At 46.5% G+C, this 19,048-nt stretch overlaps 2 protein-coding genes across 6 annotated transcripts in view; both read left to right on the top strand.

Annotated features, from left to right (window-relative positions):
- The window catches only part of FGD5 (FYVE, RhoGEF and PH domain containing 5), a 139,858-nt gene extending 137,561 nt beyond the window's left edge, over positions 1 to 2,297 (top strand). Inside the window, 1 exon segment of the mRNA XM_030206261.1 lies at positions 422 to 2,297. Coding sequence (XP_030062121.1) covers positions 422 to 458 — 37 coding nt within the window. The 3' untranslated portion in view covers positions 459 to 2,297.
- Positions 2,298 to 16,500: 14,203 nt separating this feature from the next.
- NR2C2 (nuclear receptor subfamily 2 group C member 2) overlaps positions 16,501 to 19,048 on the top strand; it is a 102,665-nt gene continuing 100,117 nt past the window's right edge. For 3 of the 5 annotated variants that reach the window (XM_030206177.1, XM_030206180.1, XM_030206179.1), the window contains exon 1: positions 16,501 to 16,731. The gene's annotated coding sequence lies outside the window, so the exon portion shown is untranslated. Of the gene's footprint in view, positions 16,732 to 17,275; positions 17,412 to 19,048 lie in introns of those variants that run through there. The other 2 variants (XM_030206175.1, XM_030206178.1) reach the window with 2 other exon arrangements.

Here is a 19,048-nt window from a genome sequence, read left to right as displayed (position 1 = left end):
TAGTTCATTTTGTTCAATAATGCTAACAAAACGTTCGGCCCAGATCACTTCAGATTATTTTTCTGGTTTATTGTATTTGAATTAGATAGGTACAATGCAAAATTTAACACTGATTGACACAAGTGGGAAAACCACAGACTGGAATTATATGCCAATGGGAAAGAATTCTAAATCAAAATGCTCATACCAAGCCTTGTGGTCTGGTGCAGTGTTCTCAAAATATGCGTTCTCAATTTTTTTTTCTTTATTTTCAAAGTATTTAGTTTTTTAAACCTCTGTAATTTTTTAACAAGTAACAGATATCTAACTCAATATGAAATAATATACAACTAAAGACTTCCATCATCAATTGTTACAAAATGAGTACTGGATTTTTTTTTTCTTAGCATAAATCTGACTGTACCTCACAACTGTTTTGCAGGTGGGTGGAAGCCATGAAAGAAGCCAGTATATTATAGCAGTTGTTCCCCATGGGGGGGGGACTTCATCTGTAAAACTCCGTCTTCATTCCAACATGCTCCTATTTCAAGATGGTGTCTGATGCATCTCCTTTCCTTGCACAGGATCTGACCCACCTCTCCAGCAGTGGGAACTTTTGTTTTTATTGTTTTCCATCAGGGGCAGTAGGATTGCTTCCGTCTTTGTATTCTGTATACCTTCTATTCTAAAGCCATGCACTAGCAGAACAAAAGAAACTAAGACACACAAGACCAGGACAAACTTTGGTTAATTGACTGGCAGAACGCCAGCGCTAACCCCAGTTGGTGCCTACCTTGACTTTGGGTGCCTGTAGGAAGTGGATGCCATGGAAAATACTTAATTGTTTCACCAGGGGATTTCACACTTATTTTCTCACATTGAGAACTTACTATTTTGCAACAATTACTGTAAGAAAGAAAGAAGAATAAAAATGGGGTCTTACTTTATATGTCAGCAACAGAGAGTCTGATATCTGTAAACTGTAAAATGTTTCCCCCCATTCGTTGCCTGTGGGGGAAACATTTAATAACTTGGGCTTGTAGTGCTGTTGATGTCTAAAGCTTACAGCTTCCCCTTGTCTAATATTTTTCCCTTCTAGAAATAATTTACAGATTCTTACTTTGTGTGAAATTCATTACTTTTTTAAGAGTAAAAATAAATGGTCTCTTATCAGCAATCATCATACATAAGACAGAACAAGCTCTACAATTTATTTACAAAACAAAGGGATGGATGGTTAAATGGCCTCAGGTCTGGCCCAGTTTTCCTCCGCTGTTAGTCAATAGTGTTAAACATGAAGGCTTTCAGATAACACCCTGGAGTATGGATAAAGCCAGCAAAGCATGTGAAGATCAGAAGGAAACATGTCCTCTTTTTAGAAGCAGGTGCTCAGTGTGCACCCCTTCTGGTAAAGGGCCAGTGGAGAAGACCAGCAGGCTTTCACTTACAAGAGCTCAATGAAGCCCAGATGCACAAAACCAGCAACATGATTTTTATACCACTAGTGAGCCAGGAGTAAAATGAGTCATGCACAAAAGGGTTATCCAAGCTGTTTTCCTATCACGATAGCAGCTAATGAAAACAGAATGCAAAGCTATTATAATGAGCTAATTACGAATGTGCATGCAAGGCAATGTATAACCATTTTTCAGACCCGATGCAAGAAGCAGCCCCTACCTTTACCATCTAAATTTTAACAGGTGCTCAGGCGCTGTCGGTACTGCCTAGAATGACAGCTGAACAGGGGAAAGAATTTCAGCCCATTAGAATCATCTGGACCCTCGCAGAGCTGCTCTTTCTTTCCCCCTCACTTCCTCAACCCACCTACTGCAGACAAGCACTGAAAAAAAGGCCTTTAACCCCAGCTGAGCCACAGCAAGATACAAAACCTTCAGGAATTCAGCATAACAGACCTCTAAAGAAAAACACTGCAGCCTCCCCGAGCCCTGAAGGTACTGGAAAATGGGGTCCTTGTCACTGCTGCAATGGGACAAGTGGACATTGGGGATGGTGAGATCTGCATGGGCTCAGCAGGAAAAAGTTTGGCAGAAGCAGGGGCAACTCTAAAGAACAGCCAAACTTTTGCAAGGTGGTTGCTGTCCAGATCACTTGGGGTACGGGCCAGCAGCAGGCACCAGCATTCAAGTGCCCGAATGGGAAACAAAAAACAAAATGGCTTTTTTCAAACACGCAGCGTCTGCAAAAGCCATCTGTGGCAGGCGCAGAGCAGTCACGCTTAGCGATTGGCAGCTTTGTGCATGCTCAGCTGGCTGGCTTCCCCCCATTGCATGCAAATGAGCCCTATTCGCAAAAGCAGTGAACAGCTCATTTGCATGCAATTCTCTTTAAAGAATCCATCAGTATTTCCAAATCAGTAATTTTTACCGATTTGAAAATATGGTTGGTTAACAGGGATCTTAAGAGCATCTGGGCATGAATTGTGTGTTTCACAAATGGCAAGTCTGGGTCATCTTTAAACAGCTAACTTTTGTTTTTCAAGTAACTTGGCCTGGAAAAAACATCTATATAAGCCAACCTATATATGTTCTGTCAACTACAGCTGTATGCTATAGTACCACATTTCAGATACTGCCAAGGGTTCCCCAGGTTAGTGTAAACAGAAGTCTGTGTTTGGTACAGGTGGCCTGCTCTCTAGGTAAACTAGATTAACCCGGTGTATGGTGCAGCCTCTTTTAGGCTGCTTGTCTTCTCATGACTCAAAGGTTCTGTGCCATTTATACTCTGTCCAAAACAAGATCATTTGGAAACGTTGCTGCCAGCATCTATCCTCATGTATCCATCACAATCTGCCACAAGATAGTGTTGGTTTCTCGTGTGGCATTTTCACCTATTTTTTCTTCCACTAAGATGGTGAGGGATTAATTAGGGTCTGAGGGCTTCTTTCAAAAGTATAAAAAGGGGCACGTCGCTTGATCCAGTACTGATTACCAAGTTGCATGGGGTCCGTTTACAATCAAATAGCATGGAATTAGCTTTTCTGATTGGGGAGTGGACGAGTAGCCTAATGGTTAGTGCAGCAGATTGAGATCCTGGTGAACTGGGCTCAATTCACTGCAGCTCTTTGTGATCCTGGGCAAGTCACTTAACCCTCCATTGCCCCAGGTACAATGACTGTGAACCCACTAGGGACAGAGAAATACCTGCATAGAATATGTACAGTGCTGGTTATGTCTAGTAGTAGTAGATTGGGATGATTCTTCAATTGTGCACATATGAGTCTGAGTTTTCTAAATCCTATAAGCTAAATGGGGGCTACAGAAGTCCTACAATGGTTGGAGATTGGACATTGACCCAACAAACACAGCATGCAAATCTATCTGATGAATATTCATTGTGGTTATCCTGAAAACCTGACTGGCTGGGGTGCCTCCAGGACCAGGTTTAGGAACCACTGCACTAAGAGCTAGAAATAGCATAACTATGAAAACATAAAAAGTGGGAGAAAAAGCAAATATAAAACCAAGAACATTAATTTTTTATGTATTTTTATTTACCATTCTCAAAAGGTTAATGGCTTAAATCTTCACAGAAGGCTACAACCTTTATTTGCATTTCACCAGCTCCTCTGTGATCCAGTGCAGAGCATTAAAGGATGGAGCACCAGTTGTAGTGCTATGAACAGCCAACTGCAAATTCCCCTAAAAACTATTATAGTGAAACAGGGGCTGCTTAACCAATGACATTGTTTGCTTGGCTGAACATCCCAGGCCAGCATCATAAATTACCAACTATTCTTGCTTGGAAAAGCTTTGTTTAAAAAAAAAAAAAAAGAGAGAAATCTGGTCAGAAAAGTTGAATTGCTTTTAATGGACATGTGTCACCACTCATATTCCTGTGGCTGCTGCTGGAGCCTTAGGCTCCAAGCCTTACTGCATCTGTTAACTGATGCCAGGTCACCTGTGATTTGTTGGGTCAATGTCCAATCTCCAACCATTGTAGGACTTCTGAAGCCCCCATTTAGCTTATAGGATTTAGAAAACTCAGACTCATATGTGCACAATTGAAGAATCATCCCAATCTACTACTACTAGACATAACCAGCACGGTACATATTCAATGCAGGTACTTTCTCTGTCCCTAGTGGGTTCACAGTCATTGTACCTGGGGCAATGGAGGGTTAAGTGACTTGCCCAGGATCAAGAAGAGCTGCAGTGAATTGAGCCCAGTTCACCAGGATCTCAATCTGCTGCACTAACCATTAGGCTACTCATCCACTCCCCAATCAGAAAAGCTAATTCCATGCTATTTGATTGTAAACGGACCCCAAGCAACTTGGTAATCAGTACTTGACCAAGCGACGTGCCCCTTTTTATACTCTTGAAAGAAGCCCTCAGACCCTAATTAATCCCTTACATTTATTTATATAGTCCCAGTGGAACAGGTATATTCCAAACAAAACCAAAAAAAACACAAACACCTTTCCGTGCACTTTGGAACTAGGTCCCTCAGCAGAAGATTAGAGCTACAAATCCTACAATATCTTGGATTGATGGTGCAGAACACATCAGGTCCTGGCATCAGTTAATTGGTACTCACTCTCTCTGACACTGAAACCTAGTCTACTCAGTTCTACAGAGACTTTCACATAGAGAGAGAGCCGAGGGAAAAGTTACTATAATCATTGAAATGCAGAAAAATGTCATTTTTAATCTTTCTGTACAATAGTATTTCAGAGATTGTTTGCAATTATATATTTATGTTTTCAGGGATTTGTGTTTTGATTCCCAGGTTTTTATTTAGCCAACTACAGTTCCTGGTTAAAAAGATGCATAACTTCTTTAAAATTCAAAGAACGTTTTACAAGTTTGTTTTATACATTACTGACAAATTTAAAAAAAAATCAAATTGGAATTTTCTGTACAACAATGTTCAAACATAAAACAACCAGCAAGTAAATCTGAGGTGTATACTATTAAACCAAAGTGTACTGTTTTACTACAGGCTCAACAAGCAGGAAAATTTCATTAAATTCAGGAGGATTTCTCCTTTCATGGGGAAAAATGGCAACAATGGCTGTTTATAACAGTATTTTTCTTTGCCCAAGTCCATTTGAAAGAATGAAGATGGGAGGAAATGTTTGTTTGTTTTTTACATAAGGGAATTTTGAAACAGTTCAGTAAAAGAGGATTGTGCTTTGGCTTGAAGCTCTCTAACAGAAAATGTTGCTTATTACAGAGTAAGATTTACATTTCCATGTAGAATGAAGATTGCTCTTCTGTACCTATTGTATTACAGATATATGCTTCTTTTGACTGCAAGCCTTGAACAAACATAGTATGAATATCTTCCACTTTTAAATTACAGCAGTAGAATAAAAGAAAGCATTGTTTCTCACCTGTAACATGTTTTCTATAGAAAACAGGACTAAGCACTACACAACACTGGGTGGCATCAAGCTGATAGCACCAGACTACAGTACACTTTGAACTAAGTGTAAAGCACTGAACATATGCACCTTGTTCTGCACAAAGCAGTCTCCTCAGTTCAAAGGTGAAGTGTGTACACATCACTTGTGGAAGTGGGAAGTATTCTGTGATTGATCAGTCCTTCTGTCTATAGACAATATCTCTTACAGATGAGAAGTAATGCGTTTTCCCTTAACAAGCAGGATTGAGTCAAACACATTTAATAGTGAGGATGCATTTTATGTGTTGCTAGAATTTACAACTTGTTAAAATTTGATACAAAATAAAAGGCATTACTTTAAATGAGCAAAAAACAATCATTTCATACTATGTAAAAATAATAAACCAGCTACAGAGCCAGAGCTCAGTTCCATTCCTCAATTGTTCATCCTGCAACTGCAAGAACATTCTAATGATGTGATGGTGACAGGAGTTCCAAGCAGGGAACAGGCAACACATGTTGGACATGGGACCTCTGTTGCCAGTAGGTAGAAAAAGAAACAGAATTCCTTGTATGAGCTCAAGATGTATGCATCCACTTTGTCAATCACTGAAGCTGTTTCCTGACTCGTAAGTCTCAAAAAACAGTTGCCTCCGATGCTTCTCATTTTGGACCTTTTGTTGGCAGTTTGGCTGCACTTCAACTACAGCTTAATCTGCTGTCAGTGGTCAGTTTGTTATGGCACTGTTCTGCCGTTTGACTATCATCAGATCTAAATGACTCTTCAGCCTCGGATCCAGCAACATTGCTACCAAGTATGTCTCTAACTATAAAATAGTGTGATCCAGGTGATCTGCAAGATGATTTTTTAAGGATCCTATCACATGGCTGTCTGAGCTTGCAATTGTCAGATGCCGTTTCAACTGATATTTTATTAGGGCCAGGTTAGTGAAGGCTTGGTATCTGTTCTTTTTAACCCTGCCAAATAGTTCCAACACCCTAATAACTTCTGTCAGCAAGGAGTCATCAATTACACATAATTTGGTCAGGAACTGCTTGCTTTCACCTGGTTCAGTGATAAATGCACACAGTTCCTCCATATTCTCTGCCATAGTTTTCGAGGTCAGTAGAACACTGTTCCACTGAGGTGATACATACTGCTTGAATGTTTTCTTCAGTGAACAGTTGACTTATTTGCTTAGCAAGTATAACCACCTCCTTTCACAATGTTATAGGCACCCTTACCTCACTAGCAAGGTCATTTGGATCAACTTCAGTTTTTGATAGCTGAAGTCCATGGAACAGTATGAGATTGAAATCCTGTGCAACCTATCCAGACCTCATCTCAAAATACTGCTTTCATATTAACTACATTATCAGTCACATAGATGAGACTAACTTGGTGGAGATAATATTCTTCCAAAATGCTCAAAACAAATTGACAAATATAACAAGAGATGTGAGACTTGCCCCCCCCCCCCCCGCCCCCAACAATAAAACACCAAACAACCTTTTTCAAAAAAGTCAAAACATTTATTGGATTTAACATGGCCACAGCTTCATTTATTGGTGGTCTAAACCAGCTACTCGTGCTAACATTCAAAGAAAGGAAACTGGGCTACCTGCCATCTGCAGCAAGGTGACCGCAGTAAGCCTTACCAAATACCTCTTCCCCTGCCATACAGCAAGGGCAAGTTAACCAAACTCCCAAGCCTAGATTGCTAGGCTTAACTTAAGCCATTTACCAGCAGATATCCAGGAAACGTGACCATGCTACCCTGCAAACTACAATACCCAAGATCCTCTGCAAGCGTCAATATCCAGGACTCAGGGAACATTATAAAAGGCCTGGAAACAGCCCAGCTCACTCTCTTGGGACCTGCTGCTCTGGGCTGGGAAGACATCCCTGACCATGCTGCTCATCACAGCATGCTTGTGACAAAGACTCTCCTGTAAGTTGATCTATAACCTTAAGATTTAAGCCTGGTACTTTGTTCTATTTTATGCACAAATTCTCTGTTCTAAGATACTTTTAAAAAAGCTATCGCTCGCAATATTTATATTAAAAATATAGTCTCTTTGTGTTCTGAGCATATGGGAAAATTAGGTTCTTACCTTGGTAATTTTCTTTCCTTTAGTCATAGCAGATGAAGCCATTACGTATGGGTTATGTCCATCAACCAGCAGGGGAGATAGAGAGCACTCAAACTTTCACAGTGCCCTCTTGGCCAGCTAACTCCACTGCCTCTTCAGTATTTGAAGCTTCCAAAGCAGTATGGCAAACCGCAATGGGAATCACAAGAGCTTTCCTCACAGTGAACGATGGCCCATCACAAGGGCATGAACTCATAAAGGAGGGAATGCACATCCGCCTGGAGGGAATAAACTCATCCTCCTTATTGTATAAGTGGAGGGGAACACACGCGCCTCCTGGAGGGAATCACACATCCTCCCAACACACTGGAGGGAATGAACTCATCCTCCTATTTATAGAACTGGAGGGGAACACACGCGCCTCCTGGAGAGAATCAACACATCCTCCAAAAAAAACATGCTGGAGGGAATGAACACATCCTCCTAAATTTAAACTGAACATGAATCCTGAAGATTGTTTTCCAACTTTCTCCCAAGGAAGGAACTTCAGGAAATTAGAACAGAACCTGAAAAACAGATTCACAGCATACAGACAATCATACAGGGAGGGCTCATGGCTTCATCTGCTATGACTAAAGGAAAGAAAATTACCAAGGTAAGAACCTAATTTTCCCTTCCTTGTCATCAAGCAGATGAAGCCATTACGTATGGGATGTAACAAGCAATCCCTAGATAGGGTGGGAACAAGCCACACCACGCGCTAGCACTTGTGCACCAAAACGCGCATCCCTCCTGGCAGCCACATCCAGCCTGTAATGTCGGGCAAAGGAGAGCTTAGAAGCCCATGTTGCTGCACTGCATATCTCTTGAAGAGAAAGTGCTCCAGTTTCAGCCCACGAGGAAGAAATCGCTCTAGTAGAATGTGCCTTAAAGGCTACAGGCGGAACCCTGCCAGCCAGCAGATAAGCTGAAAAGATAGTTTCTTTGAGCCAGCGGGCAATAGTGGCTTTAGACGCTGGAGACCCTCTGCGAGAACCGGATAGCAAAACAAACAGATGATCAGAAGTCCTGAAAGAGTTAGTAACTCGCAGATACTGCAGCAGAGTCCTGCGCACATCCAAAAGGTGCAGCTGCCCAAAAGATTCTGGAAACTCTTCCTCTGAAAAAGAGGGCAAGAAAATAGGCTGGTTTAAGTGAAAGGCTGAAACCACCTTAGGCATAAAGGAAGGCACGGTCCGAACCGTGACTCCGGACTCTGAAAATTGCAGAAATGGGTCTCTACAGGACAGCGCCTGGAGCTCTGACACCCGTCTCGCCGAGGTAATGGCCACCAGAAAAACGGCCTTCAGTGTCAAGTCTTTCTCCGATGCTCGCCGAAGCGGCTCAAAAGGAGATGCCTGCAGGGTTTTCAAAACTAGCCCCAGGTTCCAAGCTGGACAGGGTGCTCGCACTGGAGGTCGGAGCCGAAGCACCCCTCTTAGAAACCGTGCCACATCTGGGTGAGCAGCCAAAGACACGCCTTCCACCTTACCACGAAGGGAGGCCAACGCTGCCACCTGCACCCGCAGGGAATTATAGGCCAAGTCTTTTGTACACCTTCCTGCAAAAAGTCCAGAATCGGCGAGACAGGAGCCTGCATTGGAACAATGGCTCTGGAAGCACACCAAGACTCAAACAAGCGCCAAATCCTGGCATAAGCCATGGAAGTGGACCGCTTGCGGGCTTGCAGGAGAGTGGAAATAACTTTATTGGAATAACCTTTATCCCTCAATTGCGCCCTCTCAATAGCAAGACCAAAGCGGCCGGCGTCCTCCATGGCTACCGGTCCCTGAGTCAACAGGTTCGGTACCAGAGGTAACGGCAGAGGAGCCTCCAGGAGCATCTGTCGGAGGTCTGCATACCAAGGTCTCCTTGGCCAATCCGGGGCGATGAGGACCACTTCTGGGTGCAGCCGAATCCGCAAGAGCAGGCGCCCTATCAAGGGCCATGGGGGAAACACATAAGTAGACCCAGAGGCCAGGGTTGAGCCAAGGCATCCAACCCCGCCGAGCGAGGATCTCTCCGTCTGCTGAAGAAGCACGGGACTTTGGTATTGGCACTTGTCGCCATTAGATCCATCACGGGCTTGCCCCATTTGGCACAGATCTGCAGGAATACTTCGTCTGCCAGATTCCATTCTGCTGGATCGATCTGATGCCTGCTCAGATAATCGGCCTGCACATTGCTCTGACCTGCAATATGAGCTGTCGACAGACACTGAAGATGCAGCTCGGCCCAGTGGCAAATCAGTTCGGCCTGCGCGGCTAGTGCTCTGCACCTTGTTCCGCCTTGTCGATTTATATAGGCCACCGTTGTCGTGTTGTCCGACATCACTCTGACAGCCAATCCTTCCAGGGTCACTTGAAAAGGCCAGAAGCGCCTGAAACACCGCTTTCAACTCTAGGCGGTTGATGGACCACTCCGACTCCTCGGGTGTCCATAGACCCTGGGCATGCTTCCCCTTGCAGTGTGCGCCCCAGCCCTTCAGGCTGGCATCTGTTACCACTAGGCACCAAACGGGGAGCGTCAGCGGCATTCCTCGCCGCAGCATGCTGTCCGAGAGCCACCACTCCATGCTGAGACGGGCCGCAGGGAGCCAAGTAAGTCTGCATTGGTAATCCTGAGAAATAGGAGACCATCTCCGGAGTAGGGAATACTGTAGAGGTCTCGGGTGCGCTCTCGCCCAGGGTACCACTTCCATCGTGGCTGTCATCGATCCCAGCAGCTGGACAATGTCCCAAGCTCGCGGGCGGGGCATCCTCAGGAGCAGACGGACCTGATTCTGAAGCTTGCACCGCCTTAGCTCGGGTAGGAACACATAGCCCGAGACTGTGTCGAACCTGGCCCCCAAAAACTCTAGAGATTGTGAAGGGGACAGGTGACTTTTGGCCATATTGACGACCCAGCCTAGAGATTGCAGTACTGAGACCACTCTGGCTGTAGCTTGTAAGCTTTCTGTTGCAGAGTCTGCTCTGATGAGCCAGTCGTCTAGGTACGGGTGAACTCTGATACCTTCTCGCCTAAGAAAAGCAGCTACTACCACCATTACCTTCGAAAAGGTTCGGGGAGCTGTGGCGAGGCCAAAAGGCAAGGCCCTGAACTGGAAATGTTTTCCCAACACCGCAAACCTCAGAAACGTCTGGTGCGGGGGCCAAATCGGTATGTGCAAGTAAGCTTCTTTCAGGTCTAGAGACGTGAGAAACTCTCCTGGCTGAACCGCCGCAATGACGGAGCGCAGGGATTCCATGTGGAAATGCCGCACTCTCAGGGACTTGTTCACTTCTTTTAAGTCCAGAATAGGGCGAAAGGACCCACCTTTTCGCGGCACCACAAAGTAGATGGAGTATCGGCCGCAGCCTTGCTCGGCGGGAGGCACCGGGGTCACTGCCCATAACTGAATCAGACCTTGTAAAGTCTCCTCCACCGCCGCCCGTTTGACGGCAGAACCGCATCGGGACTCCACAAACATGTCTCTTACTGGGGCGTTGAATTCTATTCTGTATCCATCTCTGATCAGGTCCAGAACCCACTGATCTGAGGAAATCTTGGCCCACTCCTCGACAAAGAGGGAAAGCCGTCCTCCAATGACAGGCATCGAGGAGAGGGCCAGCGCACCATCATTGAGAGGGTCGCCCCTGAACTCCTGGTCTTGAGCCACCGGCTGCGGAACGCTTGTCCGAGCAAAAGGAGTTCCTCTGCTGACCACGGGCACGTGAAGTGAACCCAGCAGAACGCCCCGGGCGGTACCTTCTAGCTTCACGGAAGCGAGGTCTGTACGAGGAGTGGACCGCCTGGCCCTTAGAGGAAGGCCTCTGCCTATCTTTGGGCAAGCGCTGGGGTTTTGGATCACCCAGGCCTTTCACAATTTTCTCTAACTGCTCACCAAATAGGAGAAGTCCTTGAAAAAGGCAACTTCACCAACCTTTGCTTAGAGGCCATGTCCGCTGCCCAATGTCGTAGCCACAGACGACGGCGAGCCGCCACTGCTACTGCCATTTGTTTAGCCGAAGCTCTGACAAGGTCATAAAGGGCATCAGCCAGAAAGGACAAGGCCACCTCCATCCGCGGAGCCACATCCAAGAAGGGCTCCGCTCCATCTCCGGGCTGAGCCACTGCCTGTTGCAGCCAAGCTAGGCAGGCTCTCACAGCATAACAGCTGCATGCAGATGCCCGAACAGTGAGACCTGCAATTTCAAAGGACCGTTTCAACGCTGTTTCCAGCCTACGGTCTTGAACATCCTTCAGGGCAACACCTCCTTCAACAGGGAGGGTAGTTCTCTTTGTCACCGCAGTGACTACGGCATCCACTGTAGGCATTTGAAAACGAGCCATATGTCCCTCACGCAGAGGGTATAACTGCCCCATAGCCCTGGAAACTCTCAAAGGTCCCTCGGGGTCAGCCCACTGAGCCGAAACAAGCTCTAGGATGGAGTCATGCAAAGGGAAGGCCCAAGCAGCTTTCTTGGTACTAGCCATCCTGGGATTACCCGAGGAGGCCATGCCACTGTCAGGATCTTCAATCGAGAGGGCCTGCAGGGTATCTGAAATAAGCGCTGGCAGCTCATCACGGTGGAAAATCCTCACCGCGGAGGGATCATCCAGATCCTGTGGTAAATCCGCACCTGACTCTGGTTCCTCAGACCAAGAACGTCTGTCAGAGTTCTCCGAATCCTCACACCCCGACCACGGGGGGGAAAAAGGTGCACCACAATCTGAAGGGGAATTAACCCTTCTGCGCTTATCTTTAGGCCAAGCATCCGGGGAAAAAGCCTCACTGGGCAGTCCCAGGCCAGAATCCATCGGGGGGGGGGGGGGGCGGCAATCAGAGGAGCCTCAGGCGACCCTTGAGGAAGGGCTCTTTTCATCATGTATGCTTTCTGCAGCAAAAGCACAAAATCCGGGGAGAAAATCTCACCCTGGGCACCCAAATCCTGTCCGGTGCTAGCCACTCCTGAAATAACCTCATCTCGAGGTGCCCCACCCGGCTTAGGTCTCTCCGTGTCCACGGAGGCCGCGCCATGCGGTGTAAGCAAAATGGCGCCCGCTGCCAGCTCAGAGCGGGAAGAAACATCGCTCGCCATGCTCGGGCCGGCTCCTACGCCAATACAGCACGATTTACAGAGCCCTGCTGCTGATTTGCGCTTGCCACAAGTGGAACAGCGCTTTACATTGTCTGCAGCCATCGCCGAAAAACGGCGGTAAAATCCAAAATGGCGGTTTCGCGCCAAAATCGCCCCGATCGCGGGCCCACCCCGGAGGAGTTGGAAAACACTCTTACCTCAAAGGATCTAGTGTACAACTACGAGCCTGCTGAAAATCAGGTCAAAAACCTCTGTTCCAGCGTCTCTGCGTTTAAAAACGCGACGCGACTTTTTTTTTTTTTTTTTAAAGCTGTGAGGAAAGCAGAGGTATTGAAGACTCCGGAGGCTCAGATGAGTGGGAAAGGCAGGGAAAGGGCGAACCTATATGCCTGCATCCACTGTTGGTGGGTAAGGACAGGGAAAGCAAGGTAATATGTCCACATCCACAGAGGTATGGGTAAGGCAGGGAAAGGGCTAACCTATGTGCCTTTAAAGTGAAGCTGCTATAGCCTCCAACACCCCGGTTAACAACTGCCATGCCAGGAACCACCTCCCAGCAGATTTTTCTGGAGCTCGAACAAGCTGCAGCCACCCTGCTAAGGGAGATAGAGAATACTGAAGAGGCAGTGGAGCTAGCTGGCCAAGAGGGCACTGTGAAAGTTTGAGTGCTCTCTATCTCCCCTGCTGGTTGATGGACATAACCCATACGTAATGGCTCCATCTGCTTGATGACAAGGAAGGTATCTTTTAAAGTTATACTGCTAGCACATGGTCACTTTTAAAATTTAGTGCCATACTCTGAGTACCTGCTAGTGAAATTACAAGCATATAGCATTTAATTCCTTGTATTCTTGCAATTGTAAATCATTCTTACCTTATAGGTAAGTGGTGGAGAAATTTTAGCGAGTGCTCTTAAAATATTCCCCTGCTCTTTGTTCTTAACTATCATATTAGGACTGACAATTTTGTAATATTTTTAATGGATATTTAAATTATTTCCGGTAACATATTAACTTGACACCAAAGGCCTACCATTCCCTGCCAGGTGAAAGATAAGGCTTTCTTCAAGAATCTCCTTGAAGGGCATAAGTTCAGATACCCCTCTCCTCCTTGAAACACTGCTGACAAAACCCCTTTTTAAGAGGGAGAGCAGGGTGGGATTTTCTTTCTCCACCTCCACAGCTTCCAGACTCTGCTTCTGCTCCTCCTCTCTTTAATTAAGAGCAACCGCTGAGTGGTCAGTGGCTCACGCCTAAAAACATTTTTTTTAAAATGCTAACCAATGCATCCCAGCTCCTGGGCACGTGTCATCACTTCCTCTTCCCTACCTGCCCGAAACCAACGGGAGCTGCTAAGCACAGCGCCCACCGCTTCACATGGGCACATTCTAGGGAGGGGGATGCTCACCCCCTCCTTAAAGGGGGGCTCCGGAAGGAGCCATTTGCCTTATTTATTTCTCACCAGTTTATCAGTGGTCTCCGTCATTCAAAACTGATGCATGTGTCCTGCAATTTTGGCATCAAGGTGAGCTCCTCTTTTCATTATATATTTGTTTTTTTACCTGAGGTGTTGGTGTTATGTTTCTGAATCAAGGTGTGCACAGGGTCCCCATCTGCTCCCATCCCCCTTCACTTTTGATCTGCCCTTCCTGTCCCCATTGCTGCAGGTTTCCCTGTTGTGTACATCCCTGAGCACACCTCTAATCCAGATCCCAGGCTCCTCACCCCACCTGGATCCATCATGCTTACACAAAACAAACTGCAAATATATTTATATTAGTATGTATTAGGGTTACACATCAATCAAAAATTTTAATCGCATGATAAAACTATCCCCTCCCTCATTTCCTCATGTACAGCGTAGAGAATATAAACAACAGAAATGAATTTTCAGAACTGACATGTTTAAATTACTAAATTGAAAATACAATCATTTTTCTTACCTTTGTTGTCTGGTGATTTTTATTTTTTTTAATTTTGTTCCCTGTATCTGGTTCTGCTTCCTTCTGTGCTCTGAACTGTTTCCAGGGCCCCCTGCCCATTCACTTTTTCTTTCCTTTCTTCTTCATTCCCTGTCCTATATCCATCTTTCTGCCGCCGCCTCCTCAAATCTGTCTCGTTTCCAGCTCTTCCCTTTCTCTCCATCCATCCATGGCATCTTCTTTCTTCTGGTCCCTGCCATCTATGTGTATTTCCCCTCTTCCCTTCTCCTACCCTCTGTTCATGTCCACCATCTCCCGTCTTTCTTTTTTTCCTTTCTTCCATCCCCCATTTCCAACATCTATCCCTCTCTTCCTCTGCTATCCAGCATCACCCCTCTCTCTCTTCCCCAACCATCCAGCTATGCTCCTCTCTCTCCATCATCCACCACTGACCCATTTCTCTCTTCCCTCTCACTATCCAGTATCATCCCTCATACACCATCACCATCCAGCATGGCCTCATCTCTCGGTCCCACCCCCCAACCTGCTAGTATCATTCGTCTCTCCTCCTCTTCCCACCACCACAAAAACAAAACTATAATCCCTGGATGTATTGCCTTGCCCCTTCTTGTCTCCCTGTTTTCTCCCCCTCCTGCTGGTTCACTCATTTTAGGTGATCTGAAGCTCCTGCACTGGTCTGCTGCTTGTCTACAGCAGCAAGCAAAAGGCAGGGATGTTCCTCTCTGCACGATGCCGCTGGCTCTGCCAGAAACAGGAAACCACATCAGTGGCAGCGAGGAACACCCCGTGTCTGCCTTTTGTTTGATGCTGCTGCTGCCACAACCGCGGTGAAGACAAACCGTGGACTGGTGCAGGAGCTTCAGCCTGCCTAAAATGAGTGAGACAGTGGGAGGGGAGAGGACAGGGAGATAAGATGAGGCAATGCAGAATAAGGGGGAGGAGGGAAGAGGTGGGGCAAAGCTGGAGACAGGGAGGGGGAGAGCAATGCGTTCACATTCTTAACACACTTGAACACATTAAATGTGCAACCATAGGGCCCTGTTTACTAAGCCACGCTGTAGGCGTGCTAACAACACTTGAGATGCCCATAGGAATATATGGATGTCTCTAGCATTAGCGTGTGCTAAAAATTAGCAAGCGGTATGTTTGTACAGCGCTGCGTATGCCTTGTAGCGCTATAGAAATGCTAAATAGTAGTAGTAGTAGTAGTAAAAATGCTAGCGTGTCTTAGTAACCAGGGCCCCTAGTATATATCAATAATAAGCTTCATAGTAACACAGTAAATGACTGCAGATAAAGACCTGAACAGTCCACTGTTTCTCATGCGTATAAGCACAGCACTACACATGGCATGTAGTTTTACAGAAATTATATTGGGGGGGGGGGGGTGTATCTAATCAAAAGTATTTTGTTTGCAGAGGGAGGCATACAATGTATGGAGAGTGACAAGTAAAAAAAAAAAAAAAAAAAGAGATGTCCACACAGAAAGGATACTTTTAACAGAGCATGTATGTTATTATAAAATACTTGCAGAAACCGGGCAGAAACACCTTCTAGAGAGAAAGTATAGACATTACATCTGCTCCAGATCAGGGGTAAATATTTGTAAACATTACACACACAGACACCTGTATTTTGTAAACTAATCACAACTCCGCCTATGCTTCACCCTAACCTCTCCCTTGAGCATGCCTACTGTGAAAGCACATGCCGGTTTGCTGCAGGGTACCTTTAAATAACACTTATTATAAAAGCCCATTTTGAGCACTTAAATTTGGGGGGGGGGGGGAGTGACGCCAGACCACTAATCCCCTCCACGCACACCGCCATCGAGTAAAAAAAAAACATGCGTTATTCTTTTCAACAACCATTAAATCATTTCAGCAATAATATGAAAGAAGAGAGAAGCCTAAAGATATATCTGCGCCGCCGCTCTCCCTAAGGCAGCCGGACACAGCTCCCGCCGCGGCTCGAGCCGCCCGCGCCCCAACCAATCGCGCGCGCCCCAGCCGGCTCCAGACGCCGTGACGTCACAGCCAGCCTGGGCTCCGACCGACGCGCGCACCAGGCAGGAGCTAGTGTGGCGGAGAGGAAGAAGAAAAATCCTCCCAGCGCGCGGCGGCGAGACGGGGTCACGAACTATGACCTTTCAGAGAAAAACAATAACAAATACACTTTTAAAACCCTTAAATAATCGTTAAAAAGACGGTCGCCGCGCACCTCGCCCAGGTAAGAGCTTCGCTTGTATATTTGCCGAATTAAACGGCGAGAGAAAGATGGGGGGGGGGGGGGGTGAGAACGGAAGCCCTTAAAAACGTTGTTACACCTCACATCACCACCGTGACCGCGCCGGGACGATGCAGAAGCGGGGATTTTGCTGCCTCGCAGCTACGCGCCACAGCCCCGTTTTTTAATCTCTAGCGTTACTGCGAATGTCTACCAGCGAGGGGGCGGCGCGCGCGCTCCGTCTTCACACCGAGGAATAACGGCCTATGCGCGCGGGAGGGGGGAGCCGGGGGTCGTCGTCACCTTCGCTTCTTTTTTTTTTTCTAGCTAAACATTTACAGGACTGACGAAGTTAAATCGGTGGTAAAAACGAAAGGGGAAGAGTCTAGAGCGGGTAGCTGCTGGGAAGAAGATGGAGTCTGGAAGTGTTTTGAACTCGACCCTTTTACCTTTGCCATCGCCGGGGTGGGGGGGGGGAGGGAGGGAGGAGGGGGAGGTGGCGGCCGTTTGTTGGGTGGGTGGTGCGCGCGCCGCGGCTGAGCTCGAGCCGAAAAGGGCTCTTCCTGAGGCGCCGGGCGTCTGCGGAGTTGGCCCCCCCATTGAGTTCCGTTACTTGGTGATGGTTGAAGACTGTGCGAAGGTGCCGCTATCATGGCTGCGTCTCGGCTTTGGCGGTTCGCCAGGTTCTCCATTTTGTTTAATGGGGGTTTTTTTTCTCTCTCTCTCCTCTCTTCCCCCTCCCCCTTCCCAAGTTTGTTTGAGTCGCGTGGGGGGCGGGGCTCATGAAGGTGACAGCGTGATGACCAATCGGAGAAGAGTCTTGCAATCCCTTGTGGTTGGTTCTCAGAGGGAGGGGTGGAGTTTGATGGTTGCTTGTCAAGGCGGCTGGTCATTTCTGAGATTAGTCTTTAGTGCTTCTGTGACGTCACGGAGAGGGCGGGCAGAGGGTCGCAGGTATAGGTACAGGGAAGTGACAATGTCTGAAGTTCTAGGTATAATCAGGGTAACGCCGCAGCGAATGCAGGCATTCTGTCTCCATTGCAGAGAGTGGCCTTGTTGTGTGATTGCTTGCCCGTTTCTCGGCTTGATAGCGATTGTATTCAGTTTTGGAGGCTGTAAGACTGGAAAAATATATAATTCCCAGAGGTTCGAGATTTCAATCAAAACCCGTAGGAAATCAATCTTAAGCACCAAAATATGCATACCGTACAGAAGGCAATAGAGAAAATGTAAATATCTGAACTGAAATGACACTCAAGAGGGGGAAGGGATGGGACTGTGTTCATGCATTTTTCAATTGAGTTGAAGTCAGTATTTTCCTGTTCCTGGAGGACTTACAATCTAGGGAGCCATTTTACTCATCGGTGTTAGATGTTAATGCCTAACCCTTCAAAAATGTCTAAGGCAGGATGTGTTAATTAGTTTTGCCATCTGGTCATTGCATTTTTTTAGAGCATGGATGTAGATATGCTAATTAACATGCTGACATTACCACTGCACTAACTGGTTACAGGTTAACACGTTCATAATTCAGGAGCCCTTTGCATCCCCTAAGTAAGAGGCGGTAAGTCCCCCTGCGTTCATTTTTGAAATGGCCATGTGTTAACGCTAACATAAAAAAAAAAAAAAAAGCCCTTTTTGACTGTCACATGAGAAAGGTCTAAGCTAAGCCCATTTCTTAGCGCAGTTGAGTAAAAAGGCCCCTAACTTTGTATCTGGTTCAGTAATGGGTTAAGTGACATGCCTAAGATCCAGTGGCGTAGCCACAGGTGGGCCGGGGCCCATCCACTTAGGGCTCAGGCCCACCCAACAGCAGCACATATTTAGTGCTAGCTAGTGGGGATCCCAAGCTTTGCCAGCTGAAGACCTCCCCCTGATGGTGCTGAAAACACTGCTCGCCACTTCAGCAGTCTAAGCTTCCTAAGCTGCTGATACTGGCCTCATCGCATTGGGGGGGGGGGGGGGGGGGGGGAGGAAACACTTGGTGCCCACCCAAAATCTGCTGTCTGGCTACGCCCCTGCTAAGATCACAAGGAGGCACAGTAGTACTTGAACCAGGTTTTCTTGCTTCTCAGCCTGCTACTCTTAACCATTAGATCACTTCACCCCACTGGAAAAGAAATTACAGAACTAGTGGGCCAGTGTACATAAGAACTATCATACTAGGTCAGACCAAAAGGTCCATCTAGCCCAGTATACTGCTTTCAACAGTGGCAAGCGAAGTCCCTATTATAATCCCAAGAAGTAGTAAGATACCATGCCATCATCCCCAAGAGATAAGCAGCGCCTTTTTCCAGGTCTACATAAATAAACATAAGAA

Source organism: Microcaecilia unicolor, chromosome 6 (genome assembly GCF_901765095.1).
Source record: "Microcaecilia unicolor chromosome 6, aMicUni1.1, whole genome shotgun sequence".
Classification (NCBI taxonomy): domain Eukaryota; kingdom Metazoa; phylum Chordata; class Amphibia; order Gymnophiona; family Siphonopidae; genus Microcaecilia; species Microcaecilia unicolor.
Note: the sequence above shows the minus strand (reverse complement) of the source record. Positions and strands in the feature narration are given on the sequence as shown.